Here is a 26,846-nt window from a genome sequence, read left to right as displayed (position 1 = left end):
TTCTTGTGGGTTGAATCAGTTTTTAAATCCATAGGGGACCTGCTGGGCACTTATCTTGAAGCTGATATGTCTTTTCTTCATACCTACGAAAGAACAATGGCAAGGATTCTGGTTCGATTGAACCCTAAGGATGGATTAGCGGAGTCTATAAAACTTGAGTATGGAGAATATGTTTTTGAGCAGCCTCTGGACTATGAGCACCTTCCTTTTCGGTGCTACAGGTGCCACGAATACGGGCACCTGGCAAAGGACTGCCCTCTGGGTAATCGCAGAAGAAGGCCGCAGAAACCAGATGAGCAGAGGGAGAAAAAGATGAGGAGGGAACAGGTCTCTGGGGCTAAGGAAACACAGAAGGACGCGGCTATGGAGGAGAGGAACAGCAATAAAGAGGAGCCGGTAAGAGAAGGCGCTAATCCTATGACTGAAGAACCAAAGGCCCAAGAGACCCCGGTGAAGGACGCCAGGAAGCGGCTAGCAGAAGGTCCCGTCACTGTAATGGAGGATCATATCGGAGCCGGAATGAAGACGCGGATAAACTATCTAAAAATGCTCTGCAGCAGGCTGTGGGCAATTGGAAAGTGATTGAAAAGCATCATGATCAGCTACAGGAGTCGTTCCAGCCTCCTTATGTCTAAATTCCGCTCGCTGTTTCTGTTTTTATCAGTCTCGTTGTTGGTCACGGACGTATGTATCTTGTGCACATAAACTTGATGTTTTTGCTGAGACCGCTTTTTCTTCTCGGCCCAAGTGTTTCGGGCGTTATTACTTGTAAACAATGGGCTGTTTATCCTCTTATGGAGGCCCACGTTTTCATACAGTCGGAGTAATGTATTTGGTGACTGTTTCAGGCAGAGAATTTGCCGAGGTTTTTTGGTATTTTTGTAAAAAGAACAGAACTGTTCCCACCTTCAGGGGATATGGACTTTTGGTTTGTCTTTGGACAGTTTCAAAGAAGAGACACATTTCTCTGGTTCAGCTGAGGGGTTTCTCCTCACTGCAACTGAATGCATTAGCATCTGCTTGTAACTTTTTATCTATTTCATATATAAAAAGTTCGCTTTTTTCTCCGGAAAAAAAAGCATCATAATACCTTTAAAAAAATCAAATATTTTTTTGAAGACATCACATGTTTTCTGGAAAATCTTAGATTTGTCTTAGGAAACATCAAATCATCAACCAAGAATTTACTTCATTTGGTGTTTCAAATATCTTTTGAAAACATCATACATGAAAAGCACCTTCATGATAGCGATTACATGCCTGTCTATGTTTTTCAAAGCTACATTTGTCATTTGCACATTCAAAATAAGTTAGTTAGAATATTAAAATTTAATGTATTTAAAGATTTACTATTACGAATTGTTTGATGGTTAAACCTTTTTTTTTATTGAGATGGATGAATTTATTTTATTATCAAATATACTTTCTCATTAATATTTAACATAAAATTTCAATATTAAAAATTTAACATGTTAAATAAAATTAAATAAAATATTGAGTATTTTTACGTAATTTTATATTTCATATAAAAAAAATTTGTTAGTTAAGTTAGGTGAGTTTTGATATAACTGGGATATTTAATTTATAGATTGATTAGAGGTATTTAAATCATTAAAAGCATATTAGAATTGCAATTTATGTAAGCCACACCATTGTTTAATATAATTAGATTTTTCCTATAAAATTTCAAACCAATAATTTTTTTAACACAAAATACCTTATAACTATTTTCTCTATGCTTTATAAAATATATATAAAATAAAAAATTATTACAATATACTCATTAAAATACTTATATAATACATGTAAATCTCATTAAATTTAAATAAATAAAATAATACTTTTCACTGTTATTTAAATTAAATTTTTTTAACATAATTTTTAACTTATAATAATAAATTTATAGATTGCAAGCTAAATTTAAATACTTAAATTTACTTTATATGATACCAAATCTTTTTATTTAGAATTAGTGTATCTAACTTCTATTGGGGTTTTCTACTTAAGTCATTGTATCCATATTCAAATCCCTTATATGTTGTTGTATCCATACTCTTTAATAGAGTTTTGAAGTTGCAGCTTTATGAAACGCTAAGTGTTTTTATTGGTATTAATTTCAATGTATGAATGTATGTATTTTTATAGAATTAATTTCAATGAATGTGTTTTTATTATGGTTAATTTCAATATATTAATAAAAAATTTGGATATATAATAAGAAAGTTATAATATATTTATAATAATATATTAAAATATTATTATATTTTAGCTTGATTTTTAATTTTTAATTTTATTGGAGATATTGGTAATTAGGTGTGTCTTTGTATTTATGTGATAGAGAATTGATTCTTATTGTTACTATTATAATTTTTAAATGGATGCTACATAAGTGAGATACTCACAAAATTTAAAATTGGTGTGATTATTATGGAAATAGTCTCTTAACAATGCACTCATTCATCAATTATTTTATACTTTATGGGCATATACTAAATTCAATTTTAATTACATTTAAAATTTATATTTGAAAAGTTCATGAGAGGCAACTCAATTGGTGATGGTCATGAAAATGAAGTGTTATGTTTAAAGAGGTTTGAGGTTTAAATCCCCTCAATTCACCCATGCTTATGGAAGGGGTATACATAGGCACCTAGAAGTTATAATGTTCGGTTGAAATTGACCCCATGTCACACAAGTATAAGACCAACCCAATTATCAATTCCTCTCTCTCTCACTCTCTATATATATATATATATATATATATATATATATATATATATATATATATATATATATATATATATATATATATATATATATATATATATATATATATATATATATATATATCTATATCTATATATATATATATATATATATATATGCTTTTTCTTTCTATAATTTAAATAGAAATTAAAAAAATAGTGTATCACATATTAAAACCTCTTCCCAACATTGTAAACATTCTCCATGAGGATAACCAGCTAAGGATCTTGGAACCCACATGAAGCCTCATGTCATCCACTTTATGTGATACCAACAAAGAAAAGACTAAGCAACCTCCTCAAATCTCGATGGAAGGAAGATAACATGGAAAAATCCTCAATAGAATATTTTGGAAAGAATTATGTGATAAAAATTATAATAAAAGGTACGTCCAATAGAATTAAAAGGGGTATTAGTGGTAAAATAATATAAATATGTGATAATGTGTTGACGGTGTTGGATACCGCTAATATATAGAGGGTCTCCCCGATGTGAAGTCCCAATTAGACCTCACACAGTTTGAAGTAGGAGCCCCATCCGGAGTATCGGCCCAGCCACCATAATACAAAGGTTCGTCTTAGGCTCAACATAGAACACAAGAGATTATATACGTAAACCTTGAATAAGCAAGTAAGTTGACATTGTGAAGCACCAATTGCAAGATGTAAAAGGAAACCTTCACGAGGGGAGACAAGAAGTGAGTCTCTAAGAGGAAAGTAATAGTACTATCCTAGAAGAGGCACATGAGAGCATGGAAAGATTCATTAGATAAATAATTCACACAATGATATTAAAGAAAATACAATGCACATTCAACAAGATGCGTACTAACACCACTGAAATAGTTCAATTTCTCTAGTACATATGAACACAACATATACCATAAACATCCCAAGAATATTCCTATTTCATTTGTGATACATACATGTACATGTGTTAACTCATAGAGCTTCAATTATAAGGTGAAAGATCCAAGTACATCAATTACAATGGTGGACACTAGTTCTAATAGTGGAACATTAAGTCGCTCCATTAGGGGATTTTTGAGGTCTAATATGGGCCTCCTAAGGAAATTATAAAATAATAGTGGAAATAATAAAATAAGATTAGATTACATCATCAAATTTTAGAGGGAAAAAGGAAAAAAATGTTTTTCAACTTGTATTTTCAACTTATCTCCCTATGGGTTTACTCAAATTTCAAGTGGAAACACTCGTTGGATGAAAAATTTGATTCCTCATCCAAGGAGTACCCATGTTGCATACTTTCGATGGACCCTACTACATGAAAAATGAGAAATACATGAAAAATGTGATTGCAATCACTTTTTTCATGTATTTCTCATTTTTCGTGTAGCAAGGTCCATCGAAAGTGTGCAACATGGGTACTCCTTGGATGAGGAATAAAAATTTTCATCCAATGAGTACTCTTGCTCGAAATTTGAGTAAAACCTTAGGGAGATAAGTTAAAAATACGAGTTGAAAAAGTAGTTTTATTATTTTATTATTTTTTAACTTTCTGTTTTTTACTCCAAAAATGATGAATCATCCCCCATGTTTGACATTATCATCTTGAGTCCTATTAGTTCTTATAAAGTTTATTTTTTTTGTACACTTTTCTTAGGAGGCCCATTTTAGACCTCAAAAGTCCCCTAATGCTTGCTTCTCCAAAGAATAGTTTTCTCTCCTATGCCAAGTAGAGAAGCCAAGACTAGCTCTCCAAAGCTTAAGCCTCCAAAAGCCCTTTTCTTGAGTTATGAGGTTGTTTTTATAACAAGGGGGATGACCTTTCATATCCCCATGACTCTTGAATTACCCTCATGACTCTTGGACTTCAATTATGACCTTTGTACTTCTATGCAACTCTTGAACTTCTAAATGACTTTTGGACTTCTTCTAAAGACATTTTTTCCATATATAACTAAGTGAATTTTCCTATTCCACATAAGACTCTTTGGCTTCCACTTATTTGTGTTTACAATGATTACAATAATACACCATGACTTCCATATCATCATGTGATGAGACTTTACATGTCATTATCTTTAATGACTAGGACTAATAGTGATTGATGATATGGAATTTCTCCTACGGTGACATGGCTACCACTGTGTCTTCATTTCTTTATGCAACTTCAATCGTTGATGTCCTCACCCTTCAAAGGGTCTTTGATGTAACGGATTATTTGGGGTGTTTTCATCATCAATGTTCAAGTGTGCTCTTCGTTCTTCATGTAGCTTCCTTTGTTTGTTCTCTTTTTCTGATCTTCCTCATGATATTTCTATAATACCTGCCTCTGTAATCACTCATGATAAGCAATGATCAACCTTAAAATCTCCTATTCCACCATGTTTTATGCATATATTTTTTTCATACATTTTCATTGTGCTCGAGAGGGATAAAAGGGGATTCTGGGCTCATGGGCGCACTTTGAAAGGTTGAAGGGATGAAGGGGAAAGGATTCGTGGCCTCGACATGTGCTCATGTAGTCAAAAGAGGGACACAATCAAGGCATGGTGCATGGCTCAATTCCAAAGGATGAAGGGGAAGGCTTTGGGCTTCCCAAGTGTGTTGTGCACTCAAGGAAGAGAAAGAGGGTGCAGGGCGCATTCCTGAAGGATGAAGGATGAGGATTCATGCCTTCGGAGTGTGATCATGCACTCAAGAAACCATGAAGGTGCATTCCTTCAGGTTGAAGGAGTGCTCTCAAGGAGGGCGCATTCCTCTGGGTTGAAGGAGAACTCTTAAGGAGGGTGCATGCCTTCAGGTTGAAGGAGTGCACTCAAAGAAAAGCAATGAGGGTGCATAGCGCAAGTCTGAAGGTTGAAGGATAAATATTTGTGCCTTTGAAGTGCACTCAAGAGACCAAATAGGGAACATGGTGCAAGTCTAAAGGCTAAAGGATGAAGATTCATGCCTTCGAAGTGCGCTCATGCGCTCAAAGAGTCAAGAGGGCAAATGGCGCATTGTGGAAGGTTGAATGGTGGAGCTTAAGGCCTTCTATGTGTGCTCATGTGCTCAAGGGAGGCACATTCCTTCAGGTCGAAGGAGCACTCCCAACGATGGAGCATTCCTTCGAGTCGAAGGAGTGCTCTCAAGGAGGGCGCATTCCTTCAGGTTGAAGGAGTGCACTCAAAGGAAGACTTGGTTTTTCAAGGGTGCAATTCGAAACAAGGAAGGGGAAAGATGGATTAAGGAGTGTGCTTTGTGCTCTTAGGGGGAATATGGCACAATTCTGAACAATGAAGGATCCTTGATCATGGCTTCAGGGTGTGCTCATGCACTCTTGGCCTCAATGGGTTTACTTTAAAACAAAATATTTGTCTTAGCTTGGGATATAGGAAAAGGGGCGAACAAGATGAGTTAAATATAAAACCATGTGTGACTCATACCGACTCATCAAGAAAACTTAGAAAAAATTAAACAATGATAAATATTCATCAAAACGCTACTTTGTACACATTCCCCAAGTACCACGAGTGAAGTGTGTGTGACTATGACCCAAAAGTGTCATTTTACAACAACAAAAGATATTATGACCATGAAATGCACCTAAAGATGTTCTAATCAATTTGGCGACACTTTATATTATTGAAAGACACTTGGAACTCATAAAATAACGTGAGACAACATTTGATGATCAAAGTGACAGATTATATACAACGGTGATGTTGAAGAATGTAACTAGGTTCAGTCTTCATATTTATATTTGAGTCATTATGAAATGTATTTACCAAAGAATGAAAAAGAAAAATTGAATATTATTACAATGACTTATTAAATCATAGATTTCATGCTTGGGTCATCATCTTATAGGTCAAAGTCCCCATTGAGGACTTCTAGGTTTTATGTTGAGTCATTAGAGTCATTGTCCATTTAATGAGACCCTTCTTAGGTTTTTGAATCATGTAAAAATAATTACTATTGAGAAAATATGTAATTTGTCACCTCCACACCAAGTCGACCCTTGCTTGATGAAGTCGACCTATAAGAGAACAATTTGACCCACAAAAGAGGCTATATATATAAGTGCAGTTCAATATATTTTCTCACAATCAACAAGTTTGATACATAAGAAGGAAGTGCAGAAAAGTGTGAAGTTCAAAGAGAAGAAGGAAGGATTGAAGAAGAAGAAGAAGTCAAAGTTTTTGGGCTACCTCTCTCTCTCTCTCTCTCTTTTATTTGAATTTATTGGGCTATTTGCTGGGTCGAAGTTCTGGATTTTCAGGGTCGAAGTTCTGATGTTGGGAAGGTCGAAATTATTGATTTGTTGGGTTGAAGTTCTATTGCTACAAGATTAAAGATCTAGATCGAAGTTTCTTGAAGGAAGGGTTGACTTGGTGGTTGGAGGAAGCATGTGTCTATGTCAGAGAGTTTTGGATTATATCATCTTAACTACTGAAGGAAGAAGTTTGACTGGGTTTTCTCCTAGATAGGAGTGTTGCGCTGGTTGAGTGCCTATATCTTGTGTCTCATGTTCTAGTGATCTTCATACACACATAATTTGGCAATTGATTGATGAAATATTATATAATAAACAAGTAAAATAAGCCAACATAATTCACAATTAATTATCAACAAAGAGAAATCATGCCCTAATTCTATTAGCACTGATTTCTCAACATGGTATCAGAGCTAAGTCCAATAAATATTGGAGATAACTTTGTTGGCTTGAAAGGAAAAGTTTCTCTCTCTATGATAAGATACTTGAAAATGGGATTCAATATCGCATGAAGCTAGATCAAAAGAATCATCTACAACTTATTCAATAAGGTCAAAAGCAAAGGGTTCTTGGTTGCACTCACAGGTTCACTCAATGATGACAATGCATGGATTATTGATAGTGGAGCATCAAGGTACATGACAAGAGATAAAAACCAAAATCACACTCTATGGAACAATATTTTCATGCAATGGAATTGCAAGATGAAAAAAATTATGTTGTTAAAGGCCTCGGATCAACTTCTTTGAAGCTGCCAACTGGACAATGGAGAAAAGCTACATCTCAATAATATACTCTATATTCCAGGTTTGAAAAAGAATTTACTTTCAATTTCTTGCTTAGAGGAAAAAAGTGATAGAATTTCTTTTATAGATGGAAAATTTTTGGCTTGGGGAAAAGATTCAAGCATCGTTAAAGCTAGGGTTATTGGAGTATGTGAAGGAAGTTTATATAGAGTCATAACACAACCTCCTCAAGCCCTAGTTCACATGGAAATAAATCCCATTGAACTATGGCATAGAAGTTATGGAAATTTTCATTATAAGGTTACCCCCTCTCTCAAATAATTGGATGGAATTCCCAATACCAAAGAATATCGTGAAGGACTATGCAAGGGATGTGCCTTAGAAGAATACAAGGAAGCTCTTTACAAGAAGTGAAACAAGGTCTAAAGAAATATTGGGCCTCATTCATTCAGATGTGTGTGGGCCTATGTCTGATAAATCACTTGGAGGTCATCTTTATTATATAACCTTCATTGATGATCACTCCAGAAAGACATAGCGCTATCTACTCAAATCAAAGGATGAAGTATTTGAGAAGTTCAAGGAATTTAGATCTGAAGTAGAGACCTTAACCGAAAGAAGGATACTGAATTTGAGATCCAATAATGGTGGGGAATACACTTCAAGATAAATAATTGTATATTGTAGAGAAGCATGAATTAAGAGGGAGCTTATTGTTCCCTACAATCCCGATCAGAATGGAGTTGCAGAAAGGAAAAATAGAACACTTGAATGTAAATTAATAATGATTTTTTATCAAGATATACCAAAATTTCTATGGGGAGAAGTAGCAATGATCGCCATATATATATACAAAATAGAATTCCTCATAGAATCCTTGATAATATGACACCTGAAGAAGCTTTCACAGGAAGGAATCCATGTGTGGACCATCTCTGAATATTTTAATGTCTCGCATACATCCACGTTCCAAAGGACAAATGAAAGAAGCTAGATTCTACAAGCATTAAAGGGATTTTCGTTGGCTATCATCTTTATTCAAAGGAATATAGAATCTACATCAAGGAAGGAATACATATTGAAGTAATAAGGGTCGTTATATTTGATGAGAATCATTCCAAAAAAAGATCCAAATATATTCCTATTGATGAAGAAGACATACCACTATTTGAAGAAGAAGAGCACCAAGATAATCCTACTATAAATCAAGAAGAAGAAGAAGAGGGACCAAGCGAGCCTATTCAACCTATGATCATACCTAACACAAGGAAGAGGCCAAATTGGTTAAAACCTACTCTTGAAGATGTTGAAGGACATGGAGCTAGGAAAGGAACTTTTAGAGAAAGAAAAAGACCAAAAAGATATTTTGGATATGCTACATCCATGAAAAAACTAATAGAAGTTGAACCAACTACATTTGAATAAGTTTATCACCAAGAAGTATGGAAGAAGGATATGTATGATGAATATCAATCCATCATGAAGAATGGGGTTTGGTAAATCATTCCTAGACCAAGTGACAAATCAGTTATCACTTCTAAATGGATCTACAAGATCAAGCACGTTGTTGATGGAAACATAGACAAGTACAAAGCTAGATTCAATGCAAGGGGTTTCTCTCAAAAGGAAGGCATAGACTATGAATAAACCTCTGCACCTACTACAAGATATCCTACTATAATATCTTTGGTTTCGTTGGATGCAACAAAGGGTTGGAATATCCATCAAATGGATGTAAAAAAATCATTTCTGAATGGAACCATCAATGAAGAAGTATACATTGAACAACCTGAAGGCTTTGAAGTAGATAGAAAAGACACTCATGTTTGTAGATTCAAGAAGTCCCTATATTGTTTGAAGCAATCTCCTAGGGGATGGTATGCAATAATGGATGCAAACCTTCTAAGAATCAAGTTCGTCAAAAGTACTACTAATCTAAATGTATATATCAAAGTTGTGGATAATGAGTCAATAATTATCCTACTATATGTGGATGACCTATTTATTATAGGTTTAGAGAAAAGGATACAAGAATTCAAGAAGACGTTGGCAGCTGAGTTTAAGATGAAGGATTTAGGACTGATGCATTATTACCTAGGTCTAAAAGTATGGCAGAAACCTGAGGAGATATATTTGGGGCAAGGAAAGTATATAATTAAGTTGTTGTATAAATTCAGTATGATGGATTCCAAGCCCATGACTACTCCCATGATCACTAATATCAATAATTTGAGAAGATATCACTCAAGTCTCGTAGATCCTACCACCTATCATAAGTTGGTGGGTTCTCTGATGTATTGGGTAAATACTAGACTAGATATATGCTTTTTTGTGAACATTCTTAGTAAATTTCAGTTGGAGCCTCATCATGATCATTAGATAGTTACCAAGCATATATTAAGATATCTACATGGTACGATACATCATTGCCTAAAGTACGACAACAAGGAAGTCAAGTTGACAAGTTTTACAAATTCTGATTGTGGTGGCAGTGAGACTGATGGAAGAAGCACTATTAGTGGATGTTTTAGTTTGGGTTCTGCTATGATCTCATGGATAAGTAGAAATAAAGATCTTGTTTCTTTGGGTAGTCTTGAAGATGAGTATGTGGTTGCATGTGAAATACGAAATGAGGTTTTATGGTTGAGGAAACTTTTGTTATATTTGTTTGGGAAGCCTCTAAGACCTACTATGATAAATTGTGATAATAAAAGCAAAATTAATATGTCTGAAGATCCTGTGTTCCATGCAAGGACAAATCATATCAACAGTAAGTACCACTACATTAGAAGCCTGGTAAAAGATGGGATCATGAAGCTATAGTATGTCCCGACCAATGAACAAGTAGTTGATGTGTTAAAAAAGTCTCTTCCTAATAAGAAGTTTGAATATCTTAGAAGCATGCTTGGTTTGGTTGATATCACTAATCTCATTGATGATAAAGGTTTGGAAGAGATTTGAGGAGGCATATTGTGTAATACAGACTGCCTAGGAGTACATGTGGTTGGACTATTTGTTTATGTCTAATTCCTGAAGTAGGGAGGGCGACGTTGGCCATATAACTCTGGACTTGCATTACACACCTATTTCCCTGGGTTGATGGTTAGAAAGTAATCTTGATGGTACCTAGAGAGGCTGAAATATTTAATCCATCTTAGTCCCACCCAGATAGATTTCCCTGGTCAAGAATCTAGTTTGTGGCATTGTATGTGCCTAAACTCTTCGTAGTTCTTGTGTTTGGAGATCTTCCTTGTACTTTTATATATATGTGTAAATTATGAATACCTCCCTAGTTAAGAGGGGGTGTTGAAGAATGTAACTAGGTTCAATCTTCATATTTATATTTTAGTCATTATGATATGTATTTATCAAAGATATTATTACAATGACTCACTAAAGCATGGGTTTCATGCTTGGGTGTTCATCTTATAGGTCAAAGTACCCACTGAGGACTTATAGGTTTTATATTGAGTCATTATAGTTATTATCCATTTAATGAGACCCTTCTTGGGATTTTGAATCATGTAAAAAGAATTATTATTGAGTCAAATGTGTAATTTTTCATCTCCACACCAAGTCGTCCCTTGCCTGATGAAGTAGGCCTACAAGAGGAAAATTAGACTCACAGAAGAGGCTATATATACAAGTGCAGTTCAATTTATTTTCTCACCAACTCAAAAAGTTAGATACACAAGAAGGAAGTGCAGAAAAGTGTGAATTTCAAGGAGAAGAAGGAAGTATTGAAGAATAAGAAAAAGTCAAAGTTTTTGGGCTACCTCCCTCTCTCTCTTTCATGAAAATTTATTGGGCTATTTTCTAGGTCAAAGTTCTTTTGTTGGGAAGGTCGAATTTATGGATTTGTTGGGTCTAAGTTTTGCTGCTGGGAAGGTCGAAATTCTGCATTTGTTGGGTCAATGTTTTGTTGTTGCAAGGTCAAAGATATAGGTCAAAGTTGCTAGAAGGAAGGGTTAACTTGGTGGTTGGAGGAAGTCTATGTCTAGGTCGAAGAGTCTTAGATTATCTCATCTTAAACACTCAAGCAAAAATTTTGACTGGGTTTCCCCTAAATAAGGGTTTTGTCTTGGCTGAGTGTCCACAACTTGTGTCTCTTGTTCTTGTGATCTTCATACACACATAATTTGGTAGTTTCTTGATGAAATATAATATAATGAAGAAGTAAAAGAAGCCAACATAATTCACAAGTAATTATCAAGAAAGAGAAATCAACCCTAATTATACTAGCACTGATTTCTCAATAGGTGATAGTAGGCTCCAAAATTCGAATGTAGCGAAATTTTTGGAGGGTGTCGTAGTAGCAAGAACACTTGGTGACACGTTGGGCAGACTTTAGCTTCTTTGTCCAGGAATAGATTTTGATTAAGGGTCAAATCTTTAGGAAGTATTGGTTGCATCAATTTTCCCCTTCCAACCCAGTTTTATACATAGCATCTCGCTTTTCTCTATCGGTTGAACACACATAAGATACATGTTATCACAATTGTTCCAATACAGGAAAGGGTAATGTGCATGGCGAGTTTATTATATTCAGAGCAAAATTTTTGATCTCTAGTGTTGATCTGCTGCCAAAAGGCCTGGAAAATACCCCAACAGAGTCACTTAAAGAACACAAACATTGCTTCGCTGATACTGAGCCTGGCCAATACCCCGATGAAGTCTCTTGCTTCACCTTCCTGCTCAGGAAGCATTTCTCTTCTTTCACCCTTTATTTATTCATTTAATAGGATTGTGCACTGGCACTTATTATTTTCAACGGGTGGAAGAGGTATCTTGACTTAATGAGAGTAGAGGGGGTTTACCCTTCAGAGAATTATATTAAGACCTATGATATCTATTTTCTCGCTTTAGATTTTCTCCTAATCCCTTATCTACTAGATTGGACAAGCATTAACACACAAGTAGATTTACACCAAGTTGAGTAGTTTAGACACTGGCATAAGCATAGATATAATAGGTTCCCTCGAGGTTCTCATCTTGGATGAATTATATTTTCCATCTAGACTTAGCTCAACCTGTGGCATTTTTCCAAACAAAGAAGGATGACAACAAAAATCCAAGCGTTGTGGTTTTCACACTTTTGTTTTAATCCATGACAAACTCCCTTTTGAGCCATGCATTTTTTCACGCGAGGTTTTATTAAGAAAACATGAAAGAAATACGTAAAATCCAAAACCAGAAACAAGAGACAAAGAAAATGGAGACTGAAGCCGAAAACATCAAACAAAAGAAAAAAAGATGCAAAGACTAGATGGTAGCCTAGTTATTCCCAAATGATAAAACTTTGAACTACAAAAATTTGGTAGCCTAGGTATTCTCTCAATAATCCTACCTATTCTCCTCCCCCTTTCCTATGCTCTGTCCATAGATTTTATACAAAGAGGCAGGGGGGCGAATTAAAATTAATTCCCTTTTTGGTAGATATTTGATGGAAAATAACTCAAGATATGATTATGTGTGATTAATATAAAATGAAACCATATAAGAATAGCTTGGTTTGGTTTTTTCTCTAATTGGTTGTTCTATTTGGGACATAGTTTGGTATTGACCACAACCAGAAAGATACCCTTGAAGGAATTATGTGTATCTCCTAATCCAAAAACTTTTTTGGAGAAACTTCTTGCAAATCACCTAATTGGGGATGTTTTGAACAAAATCATGTCACAAATTTTCCATATTCTTTTCATTTCTCTAAAAATCATGCCTGCAGTTTGTAACTCGATTTTTCTTGGCACAATTTGACTGAATGTGGATCATAACCTCGAGGCTTCTGTAATCGACTTGGATACAATGTAGATAAAATGATGCCATGTCAGCATCCCTAGGCACAAAACACATGTTATTAAATCCCCTCTCAAGCTACATAGATATGCCAAACTTGGAGGTTGGTTACAAGAACTACATTGGAGCTACATTAACAGAGCTAGAAAAAACCTTCATTAGTAAAGGCAAGTATAATCCTCTCTAATTCATTAGAAATAAAGGAAAATAATGATAATTAACTATGTTAACATTTGTAGTCTTGTTACAGTATATTCATGAAGAAGCATACTAAGAATGACAATGAGTGGGTAACATAATGCGATGAAATAATCATGAAAGGTGTTTTTAATGGTGAAAAGATGACAAGTTGATGACCCAACACCTTTCTTCTCCCAAGTTCTCTTGTTTTAATTGCAGATAAGTGCTAGTTTTTGCAATTACTAAGAAGAAATAGAAGGTCAATCCATACATAAAGTGGTTGTTGAAGACAGTTGCAAATCTGAATATTGTTGTGACAACTCTAGAACACTATTGTTGCAACTATAAACATTGTCACTCCAAGTTTGGAGCAATGTTGCTAGAAATCCACTACATCCATTAGATATATTTTTAATTCCTTATGGCCACCATGAATCAAAGTTCAAAATTGTGGAAGCTTGGCCCATAGTGTATCGCCTAAAAGAAAAGGCATAAATAATTTTTTCATCATTTAAGTCGGAGATGGATCAATAATAAGAGGTGGAGTTGAAAAAGTACATTCAGACAGGAACATGATACATGTGTTGCAATTCACCATGGATAGATGTTGTAATTCCTTGATGTTAAGTGTTGCAATTCCCCATTTGAAGCGCAAGTGTTGCAACTTTCTCAAGAATTTCTACAACTCCCTATAAAGACACAAAGTTGTAATTCCCAAGTGTAGTTGTTGCAGCTCTACATGCTACGAATTTCACTGAGGCCCTTTCTTGCAACTTTTGGAAAGCCAGTAAGGATGAAGTAAAGACCAATGTTTCATAAATTAAATCCCATCACTACATTTCCAATTCCCTTGCTACATGTGATTCTCTTCAATGAAACCTACTATTCATCCTACTCATTCATCAAAACCATGGTATGCCCATGTATTTTCTTCTTCTCAATTCAAAATAATTGCATGGTGAAGTTTAGTTCATGTATTTATGTCATTACCCATGAGTTTAATCTTTTTAATACCACTCAATCACAACTTCGGCCTTATTATTTCCTACTTCCTACTTCAAAAATCCCTAACTCGTGTCATAAAGTGACTTAGCTCACTTACAATGTTGAGCTACCTCATTTTCCTATTCTCTTCCATAATAAATTTGATGGTGAAAACCTATCTCGAGCATCATCATACCATGGAATGTTGGAAATATATCTTATTGGTGAGCATTCCATAAAAAATAAAAAAATAAAAATATAATAAAAAATTTAAATGTGAAAACCCTTTGCGTGCAGTTAGAAAAATATTGTTCTAAAACAAACTTGTTGGTAAACAAGATCCTAAAAATAAACATAAAAATTCATCTTCAAGATTTTGTTTCTTAGGGAATAAGGATTCACAAGTTTCACAGAGAAGGTTGTTCCACATCTCAGTCTATATGTAACGTGGTGATCCATTATTTGAATATCCACATTCTTCTTTTCCACATAATTTTACATCATTACAGACCGTCTCAGGCTATCAAACAGGAATTTTGTTACAACAAGGTGTTTCTACAAGTGTTGTTACATATTTCTGTAGCTCCCATCAGTCAATTGCTACACTTCCTACCATTCAGTTGCAGCAACAACACCTATCAATCAGTGGTTGTAACGCTTCTTAAGTAGGTGTAGATATGCTTATTTTTCTTTTATTTAATCTAAGTTCATTGGATTATATGGATTTGTATTTAGAAAGACACTTAGGCTTTTGTCCAACTTTCTCATATTTTTCCATTTCTTGAGTGTGGACATTCTCTTCATTTTGGGGGGTACCATCACCTTCACATTCCATAAGATTCCATCACCATTTGTATCCATATCCACTCCAATATCCATGTACGAAAAGGATTTTAAGTTGGCAACAGTAAAATACCTTGTTGCTACCACACAAGAACTAATAGCCAGAGAAAAAAAGATGTTGTTTCTCCACAAGAACCAACAATGAAAAAATAAGCAGTTGAAAGGGACAAACAACATTTGTAATGCCATATCTCTCTTGATTTATCCATGAGCATATTTAGATCCAAAATTTTAAGCAAGGTATTCAACTTATCAGTTTCTTTAGTATGCAAGCAACAACAATGATATGTGAGAGCAATATAACATAAAGAAGCCCTATTACTACTACACAAGAACCCGTAACAGGAACAATGTTACTACTACACAATAACCAATAGCAAGAAATGATACATCATCATGTTAGAAGACTTAAACTATTATGATGGTGTTGCTACTATTTTTATAACACCATCGCTGCTACTCCAATTTTTATATGTAGAGAAGGATTCGTCTATATCTCAAAATTTGTGCATCGAATGGTCATGATTTTTTTGTGGAAAATGAATGAAATAGGACAAGTATGCTTGCAAAAATTAATAGAAAAGTATTTTTTAGATAATGGCTAAAAGAAGCTTGTTGCTACTCCTATAGTACTCTTACTGCAATTTCTTATATAGAGTTTTTGCAACTCTATTTGATTTGTTGCAAGCTCATTAAAATTGTTTTAGGATGCTAATTTTGAAATTTGGAGGATTCTTTATGAAAATTCACAACAAACATTTGAGAAAAATGAAAAAAATTAATGATAGAAAGAGGTTTTCAATGGAAAAAAAGAAGTGTACCTATAGTATGCCTAATATAGAGGTACTAGGTTGCATGAGGACATGAAACATTTTTGACGAGGGGGAGATGATGGGCCTCAGAATTGGCATCATTTTACGCCCTCTTTTCCCTATTATTAATTCCTTTTAGCTAGCCTACAACCCTATATTAGTCCAATATGAGGGATTTAGACATAAACAATTTTCCATTGCATTTCCTTAGTGTTTTATATGAATGTATGATTAAACATTAAAAAATATCATATTTGTATTAACTTTTGTGTTAATTTGCAAAGACGATGTGTCAGAGAGTTTTTTGTGCAAATTGTGATGTTTCTACAGTTAATGTTTTGGTTATAGTTGTTGTAACTCTGAACTTTGTTGCTACAACCATTATTGTTGCAACTCTTGTTGTTGCAACTCCCATTGTTGCGACTCTAAACCCTATTATTGCAACTCTCATTGTTGCAACTCCAAGCTTTGTTGCTACAACTCCAATTGATGCAACTCCAATTCATGTCATTACTGAAATTCTAGTTCATGGTGTTGTTGCAACTCTAGTGTTACAACTCTCGTTATTGCAGCTCTAATTATTGTTGTTGATGTTACTCCAGTTCCTGGTTTTCTTGTAACTCTAGTTCATGTTGTTGTTACAACTCCAATTCATGCCATTGTTGCAACTCTAGAACCATGATTTATTGAAACCTTGAATTGATATTGTTACACAGTTGTTATTCTATTATTTCAATTGGATTCAATATTATACATGGTTAATTAAGTTGTTAAAAATTATTTTGGAATTATGTACGAGTTGTTTATTGTTTGTTAATTATTAGCAAACCATATGAGAAACTTGTGGATCTCATTTATTAACTATTATTTTATTTTTAAACAATGTTATGTATAAAAGGAGTTCCTCTTTGGTTTCACGGGGTAGGACTCTTAGAGCATTGTACAGACCATAATGAAATTATTTAATTATTAATTTTTTCATTTTAATTGTAGTTTATAATTTTGATAGTATATGATTTGATTAATTTATTTATTTATTCTTTTTGCATATTAATGGAATAATAGTTTTTGTTAATCAGCTCAGTTAATTAAATTGATTTATGTTGTCATTGCAACAAGTGTTAATAAATATGAACATGTTGTTCCATGGAGACGAGGCCCACTCCAAAAGAACATAGTGCTATATAATTTATGTAGTTATTTTTCTCCTTGTGTAATTTATCTTTTTAGTTATTTATTCATGTAGAATTTATTTTATTTACTTATTTAATTAATTTTTGGTTGTGTGTTTTTATCCACTTGTGCAATTGATTATTTATGCATCAATTTATTTACATAATTGATTATTTGCAATGTTTTCATTTCAGACTTATTTGCATTAATTTATGTTGTTGAATAAATGTGCTCAACACAGTGATTATATTTGTTGGTTATAGTAAAAACGGGAATAATCTTGGCAAGGATCAATCCCTTCTTTCATTTTTTCCTTTAAGATTTATTTTCTACAAGTGTGTTTCATTTCCTGCAAACATGTTTAATTTCCCACATATGCGTTTACTTTCTTGTAAGCGTGTTTACTTTCCTACAAGCGTGTTTACCTTTCCTACAAACGTATTTACTTTCATACAAGTGTGTTTACATTCTCACAAATGTGTTTAATTTCATGTAAGTGTGTTTACTTTCCTACAAGTATCTTTAGTCACTTTACTTTTGAATTTATAGAACCTTTCCAAGCTTATGAACTCCCTGTACTCCATCCGCAAAAGTAATCATTGATGCTACAACTACAAACAAACCAATGAAAGTTAGAAGTGTGATTTGCATATATAATGCATAGTAACTAAAAAGTTCCATACGAGTCCAAGGTTGTCAATTAAATGCAGTATTTTGGTTGTCTTTATGAGCAATTAGAAATGTAATTAAAAGGCTCGTCAATAAGTATCAAGACAATTAGAGAAAACCATTACCTAAATACAACCCTTATAACTACATGCAAAAGTGGTTTACAATTTCCCTTATATGTAGTTATAATGATATTTGTTCAAAAATCATCACTAAAAAGAACCCCTTTTAATCATGCTTTATACTCTTACTACAAGATTTTGAGTGGAGATTTCAGAATTACTATTAAACTAAACTTTAATAATGATGATATTTTTAATAATGGTTACTTATTAATCCAAGGAAAACAACGTTCAGTTGTTACTACGAGTTGTGTCTTAGACTGCATTAATGTTACTTTTAATGATGAAAAATGATCATTCTTAAAAGTTTAAAAAGCAGTAATAACATTATTTTGCTAATATATAATAACTCCCAATCATTATAACTCCCAATTCTATTGTCAATTTTTATTGGTAATTTGAATTAGACAACCTATATGATATTACACTTAGAACTAAGAACATGCACCACAGTTTTGTAACATTTTCTTATCAATATCAAATCTAAGTATGTGCATAATACTATCTCTTTGTTAATCATTAATGCCTAAAATAATATTAGTGTTTCTTAGACCTATATATATAAATAAATAATACTTATTCTAATTATTATTATTATTTAATAAGAATTTCAGGATATTTTATTAAAGGAACCATAGTATGGCTACAAAAAAAAAATGCAAGATTTTTTGTGCTGATTTTTTTTTGCATATTTTACGTTCACCATTCAAAGGGTTAATAGCAAAGAAGGAGAATTTTAATGTAAGAGAACTTCTTTCCAAATTCCTAAGGACAAGGGTACAATATTACATATTGATTACAAAGAATAATACATCAACATAACATAAATTATCACTTACTAGTTGTAACCCCTTAATCAACTTTGAAAGTGCTTGATGTCCTGAGAGGCTTCCCACACTGCACCCGCGCCCCCCGGCCCCCCCCCCCCACAAACCCCTCAAAAGCCATATATTCCCAATCACATTTAATTCCTCTTATGAAAGGAGAAGCAGGGATTGTAACTTTCTTTGGAATCTTGGAAAAAAAAATTGGGAGACTTAAATTCCTTGTTACTGGCTTTAGTTCTTCTATTTACTCTATGTCTTCTTCTATTTCTTCTGCCTCGTCTTCTTCCTTCTCTATTTCTTCTGTATCTTCTTCTTCCTTCTCTTCAGCCTATTGAAGCATTAACATGAGATTATTTTTTTCCATTATCAAGGTGTGTTAAGCCTAAAATGGGTTTCATTACTGTTAGGTCCCTATAATACTAGTGATTACCCCATTACTATTGTAGTTATATCCCTTATTAATATTTTTGTGACCCTATTGTCCCCATATTGTTATTATTGTGCCCCATAGAATCCCTCTATTGTTATTTTTGTACCTTTATATTATTATTGTTAGGTCGGCTGGGTTATATTGTGACTCCTTAGACTCCTATATATAGAAAGGAGGTTTTGTCATTTGAATCATCAAAGAATCATTCATTTGTGTAATGTAAAGGAGGTTGCCCCCTCGAAGAGGCTGAATTCTAAGGCGTTGATCTATCTTTTCTATCTTTTTGTGAGCTGGTTTCATAACATGTGGTATCAGAGCTTTGGATTCTAGGGTTTCGCTGCACCAAATAGGTCATCGTGGAATTTTCGCTATAACTTTTTTTCTGCGACGTTTCAGAAGCGAAAAAAAAAAAAAAAACAACAACAACAACAAAACAAAAAAAAACAACAAAACAAAAACAAAAACAAAAAACAAAAAAAAAAAAAAAAAAAAAAAAAAAAAAAAAAAAAAAAACAAAACAAAAACAAAAACAAAAACAAAAACAAAAACAAAAAAACAAAAACAAAAAAACAAAACCAAAAAAACAAAAACAAAAACAAAACAAAACCCATTTGAGATGACATCACACTGAACCTTGGGTCCGAATTTCATCACGCTATATTTGCAGAGATATGATATGAGGAAGTTGGTCTTTTTGCAGACTCTTGAATTACATTCCAAACAAGTGACCTGGGGAAAATCATCATAAATTTCTCTCTGAGCATCAGATTGAAGTTTCGTAAGAAGGTACAGAAAGAGGATGGACTGTAGTTTCTTATATATATTTTTCAGAGCCAAAGGTCGAAACAGGGACACGTGGCATGTCATACAAGTTCGCTCTACTGAACTAGTCTATAATCAGGTCACTGTGGAAGATTTGGCATAACTCTTCCTTGGAGAATCCAATTTGGATCAGACTAGTGGCATTGGAAAGAGGACACAGAGGGCTACTGTAGGTCACAATTTCAGAACTGGATGATCCGAAATTACAGAGATACATCAGAGGCAATATCAAGCTCCTACAAAGTGAAAAAAGGTGTAGATTTTTTAAAAAAAATTCTTAAGCTTGGTTTGAAAAATTATTTTGAAGGAATTCAAAGGGAATAGTAGAGCATTATTATCGGTAACTGATGCCCCGAGGAAAGAAAATGAAAACACTTAGTAAGCAACCTGAAAGCTCTAGCATGACTCATGAATAAGAGGAAGAAATGCTACATGATATATCAAAATTACAAGACCGAGTGCAACAAATGTCACTCTCACAAAAGCTAACAGAAGCTAAGATAAATGGCGTGGAATCTAAGATAAAGGGCATGGAAGCTAAGATGGACGATTTTAAGATAGATTTGAAGACAAATTTGAAGAGAGACATGGCAGATTTAAAGACATATTTGAAGGCAAACATGGTAGATTTGAACTTGACAGATTTGACAAATTTTCTACAAGAAATACTTACAAATGGTGAAAGGGTAGTAAAGGAAACTCATGATGTGAACAAAAGAATTGTTAATCATGATTTCATAGACTCTAATGTTGGATCGAAGACCCACCATATTCTAAAAATCGATATGAGGAAGTTTGATGGCAAGGATCCCGCAACATGGATATTACATATGGAGCAATTTTTCGATCTCAATAATGTGCAAAACACACAAAAGGTACATATTGCAACTTTATATTTGGAACCAAATCAGTTTGTATGGTATCAATGGATTTTCTCTCGTAAACAAATTATCACTTGGGCAATTTTTACGGAAGAATTGACAGCACATTATGAAGATACAAAAAGCAACACTTTTTTTAGCCAATTGATAAGTCTCAAACAAAAGGGTTCAATAATGGAGCACATTGAAGAGTTCTAAAAATTGAACATAAGGGTAAAAAATATTCCAGAGGAGCATAGGATTGATGTGTTCATAGGGAATTTAAAGGATAATATCCAACATGATGTTCACCTTTGGGAACCTGATTCATTAGAGAAGGCATTCAGGTTAGCAAGAAAAATGGAAAGCAAAATTATGGCAACCAGGAAGCATACCACTCACAACTATAAAGATGGAAGTGTTGTTGCCCTTAGTCTTCCACAACCTATAAGGTTGACACCACAACAATTGGAAGAAAAAAGAGCAAAAGGGCTTTGTTACAGTTGTGATAGCAAATACACTAAAGGTCATAAGTGTGCTGGGAAGAAATTATTCTACATAGATTGTGAAGAGGAAGAAGAAGAGGAGCAAGAAAGGTCAAAAGAAGAGGATATACTCCAGGAAAAAAGCCTAGATAAAAAAGAAATGAATCTGACCATATCTTGTAATGCATTGGCTGGAATTACCACTCCTCAAACCATCAAGATAGAAGGACAAATCAAGAAGAAAAAGGTAATAGTGTTGATTGATTCAGGAAGTACGCACAATTTTATTCATTGTAAGGTAGCAAAAGAATTGAATTGCTTCCTATATCCAGCACCAGAGTGTCAAGTGATGGTTGCAAATGGAGGAACAATAAATTGCTCTAGAAAGTGCCATAATATCAAGCTATCCATGGGAGAATATGTATTGACTAGCCCAATGCTTTCCATTCCAATGGGAGGTGCTGATGTTGTATTAGGAGTCCAATGGCTACAATCCTTGGGTACAATAGCTTTTAATTTTCAAGAACTTTTCATGAAATTTTCTGTGAAAGGAAAGGAAGTTGAATTAAGGGGTATTGCAGGGAAACCAGGAAAGATAATCAGCTCTAACGGTATGACAAAGCTTCTAAAAAAGAAACAAAGAGGTGTAATTGCACAATTATGTTCACTAGATGTTTCCACATCGAAATCATCTATTTCTCAAGATCTCCAAAAATTCTTGGACAATCATTCCAAGGTATTTGAGACTCCCAAAGGTCTCCCACCTATTCGTGATCATGATCATGCTATTCATCTGATTCCAAGAAGTGTTCCTCCAAACATCAGACCGTACAGATATCCCTATGCCCAAAAGAGTGAAATTGAACATATGGTTGCAAAAATGCTAGAGGCTGGTATAATTCAACCTAGTCAAAGTTCTTTCTCTGCTCCAGTAGTATTGGTGCACAAGAAGGATGGATCATGGCGCATGTGTCCGGATTATAGGGAGCTCAACAAGCTCACTATTAAAGATAAGTTTCCCATTCCTGTCATTGATGAATTATTGGATGAATTGCATGGATCAATTTACTTCACCAAGTTGGATCTTCGTTCAGGATATCATCAAATCAGAATGAAGACTAAAGACATTCTGAAAACAACATTTAGAACTCATGAGGGTCATTATGAATTTTTGGTCATGCCTTTTGGCCTTACCAATGCACCTTCTACATTTCAAGGTTTGATGAATTCCATTTTCAAACCCTTCCTTAGAAAATTTGTGTTAGTATTTTTTGATGATATACTAGTCTACAACAAGTCTTGGAAGGATCATGTTGAACATGTTGACAGGGTGCTACAACTATTGGAGGAGAAACAATTATATGCAAAAAGATCCAAATGTTTCTTTGGAGTACAAGAGGTGGAATATCTGGGTCATATTGTATTTCATGAAGGAGTTAAGGTAGACCCTAGCAAAATTAAAGCCATTAAGGAATGGAAAATCCCCACATCCATAAAGCATCTGTGAGGATTTCTTGGGTTGACAGGGTATTATCGCAAGTTTGTTAAAAATTATGGGAGAATAGTAGCACCTCTAACAACATTATTGAAGAAAGATGCATTTTCATGGACTCCAGAAGCAACAAAGGCCTTCGAACATCTTAAAGAGGCAATGTGCCAAGCACTGATCTTAGCTACATCGGACTTCACAAAAACCTTTATTGTGGAATGTGATGCTTCAGGAAATGGAATTGGTGTTGTTTTAATGCAAGATGAAAGACCCATTACTTTTGAAAGTCGTCCAATCAAGGGAAAGTTTTTACACAAAGCCATTTATGAGAAGGAAATGTTGGAAATACTACATGCACTTAAGAAATGGCGACCCTACCTAATGGGAAGACACTTCAAGGTAAAAACGGATCATGATAACCTTAAATACTTTTTAGAACAAAGATTATCCTCTGAAGAGCAAAAAAAGTGGGTCACAAAGATGTTGGGTTATGACTTTGAAATCATCTACAAAAGAGGGAAGCAAATGTGGTGGCAGATGCACTCTCAAGAAAGGATGAGGATGTGGGAGCATTGTTGTGTGCCATTTCTATTATCCAACCAGGTTGGATAAACGAAGCAAGGGAGGAATGGAAGAATGATGAAGAAGTGTGGGCACTTATTCAAAAGTTACAACAAGATTCCAGTACATCTGATACATTTAGCTAGCAAAATGATTCGTTATGGTACAAAGATCGCTTATACCTCTGTAATAATTCCCAACTCAAACAAAAGATTCTTATGGAATTGCACACTTCTCCCTTAGGAGGGCACTCGGGATTTTTAAAAACTTACCACAGGGTTAAGAAGGAATTTTTTTGGGATGGCCTTAAATCAGATATTCAAAAGTTTGTGGCAGAATGTTTGGTTTGCCAACAAAATAAAGTTGAAACAATTAAGACCCCAGGGCTATTACAACCTTTATCCATTCCAAGCCAATGTTGGGAGGAGGTTTCAATTGATTTTATCACAGGTTTACCCAAGTATGAGGGAAAGAGTGTCATCATGGTAGTAATTGACAGACTTACCAAGTATGCACACTTTTGTGCATTATCACATCCATTTAAAGCCAGTACAGTTTCGACTGCATTTATGGAAACAATTCAAAAGCTACATGGAAACCCAAAGATTATTGTAAGTGACAGAGATCCCATTTTCACTAGAAATTTTTGGACAGAATTATTTTCTTGTCTCGGTACTTAGTTAGCTCATAGCTCATCTTATCATCCTCAATTTGATGGGAAAACTGAGATAGTAAACAAATGTTTGGAAGGATATCTTCGTTGCTTTGTATCTGATAAACAGACACAATGGGTCAAATGGTTGCCTCTGGCTGAATGGTGGTATAACACTTCCTTCCATACAGCAACAAAAATGACCCCATTTATGGCACTTTATGGATATCAACCACCATCCATCACATCATATTTAAGAGAAAATTCTAAGGTTCAAGCAGTGGAACATCACATCGAGCATCAACAACAAGTCCTCCAACTCTTAAAGGATAACCTCGTGTTGGCATAGAATAGAATGAAACAACAGGTAGATCAAAATCGCAGCGAAAGAAGTTTTGATGTAGGTGATTGGGTATTCCTATGACTACAACTATATAAACAAATGTCCCTCAAGCAAGCTAAGAAGGATAATAAATTATCACCAAAGTATTACGGTTCATACAAGGTGTTGCAAAAGATTGGTAACTATGGCATACAAATTGGAGCTTCCTGCAACTTCTCGAGTGCACCCAGTTTTCCATGTTTCATGTTTAAAGAAGGTTATAGGCAACAAGCTCCCAGTTCAAACAATATTGCCAGAACTTGACGAGGAAGGAAAAATTATATTGGAACCGGAAGCAGTCACAGAAACGAGAACTCGACAGCTACGAAATCGATCAATTTCGGAGTATCTCATAAAGTGGAAGAACTTATCCGCTGAAGATTCCACATGGGAGGATGAGAATTTTATACAGAAGCATCTAGAACTACTCAAGCATTGAGGACAACACTTTTTTGAAGGAGAGGGGCATGCTAGGTCCCTATAATACTAGTGATTACCCCATTACTATTGTAGTTATATCCCTTATTAATATTGTTGTGCCCCTATTGTGCCCATATTGTTATTACTATGCTCCATAGAATCCCTCTATTGTTATTTTTGTGCCTTTATATTATTATTATTAGGTCGTCTGGGTTATATTGTGACTCCTTAGACTCCTATATATATAAAGGAGGTTTTGTCATTTGAATCATCAAAGAATCATTCATTTGTGTAATGTAAAGGAGGTTACCCCTCGAAGAGGCTGAATTCTAAGGCGTTGATCTATCTTTTCTATCTTTTTGTGAGCTGGTTTAATAAAAATTGCGTCCTTTTTAGGTTCCTTCTCAATGTCTTTTGGATTCTCTGAACCATCTAGATTTTCAAGAGCTTCAAATTGATTATTCCTTGAGGTGGGAAAACTTTCATAAGGTTTCCTTGACAGAGACAACCCCTCACATTAAGATTTTATGCACTTGCTTGAGACCATTTTGAACTCAAGTTCATATCTTGTCTTTTTATTTGAAAAGGGATACTCCTCATAAGCTTTTGGACAACTTTTGACAAATTTCCCATATTCATGACAAATATGGCGCTTGAATGGAATTTATTCGTAATTTAGGATTTATTGGTTATTGTGCCCATCAACGTTCATTTGCAAAGCCTTTAGGAGTCCCTTCTCCAAATCCATCTCCACACATATTTTTGCATAAGAGTACATTTTCCTTTTAGAATTTTATGATCAATGTATCCACCCATTTTTTTCCCATTGTCTCCAAGAGTGCTATCATCCTAGAAGATAAGAGGGAGATGAGGCATCCAACCCACACCAAGGCTATTGAGATATTCCTTTAGGTTGAAATAAAAGCATCATGGGGACATATACATCCCCTCAAATCCCATAAAATATAGGCAAGGGAAAAATATTAAATCTTACTCGTATTACTGAGAAAAATAAAAACAAAATAACGCCAACCATAAGCAAAAGAAAATGCCTATCCTTTAATATTAGGAGACCATTGCTGAGCCACCCAAGTTTCCACAACTTTTTGACTGTGTCAAAGGCCTGTAAACTTCACTATTGGAGCTCAGTCAGCCAAAGTGATGGATTTTCTTGAATCACGTTTTGGAGATGATAGGTCCAACTGAAGAATAACTCCCAATCAACTTACAAATCTCCTAGGTTGAGGCTGCTTTTTTTATAGGAGCTCAAAGACCAAAATATGGAGCAAAAAGCCTCCATTTCTGAGTTGATATCATCTACCATCTTCAGTCTTATGCAAGAGGAAAGAGTCTTGGGTATCACACAACGCATAATGTGACTTCAACCAAGGCAACTTCAAAGGTCAAAAATTCTCACTCGTTTATTTTTCCAACAAGTAGAAGTATCTCTAATCCACGAGTTCCATAGAGACAGCTATCCACAAAGACCATTGCTCAACTACTCAAGTTTCAATAGCTTTTCGACTAGGCTTAAGGCATGTAAACTTTACTATTATAGCTCATTCAGCCAAATGAGGACTTTACTTTTGTGTTTTGGAGATGATAG

At 34.4% G+C, this 26,846-nt stretch overlaps 1 protein-coding gene across 1 annotated transcript in view; it reads left to right on the top strand.

Moving 5' to 3' along the window:
* The first annotated feature begins 775 nt into the window (after nucleotides 1–775).
* The window catches only part of LOC149240800 (alcohol dehydrogenase class-P-like), a 51,729-nt gene continuing 25,658 nt past the window's right edge, over nucleotides 776–26,846 (top strand). Inside the window, exon 1 of the mRNA XM_089370315.1 lies at nucleotides 776–928. Coding sequence (XP_089226441.1) covers nucleotides 776–928 — 153 coding nt within the window. The remainder of the gene's footprint in view (nucleotides 929–26,846) is intronic.

The sequence above is a fragment of the Pinus tabuliformis genome, chromosome 8 (assembly GCF_031772625.1).
Source record: "Pinus tabuliformis cultivar Carrire ecotype Pingquan chromosome 8, CPIR1, whole genome shotgun sequence".
NCBI lineage: Eukaryota > Viridiplantae > Streptophyta > Pinopsida > Pinales > Pinaceae > Pinus > Pinus tabuliformis.
This window is presented reverse-complemented; position numbering and strand designations above follow the sequence as displayed.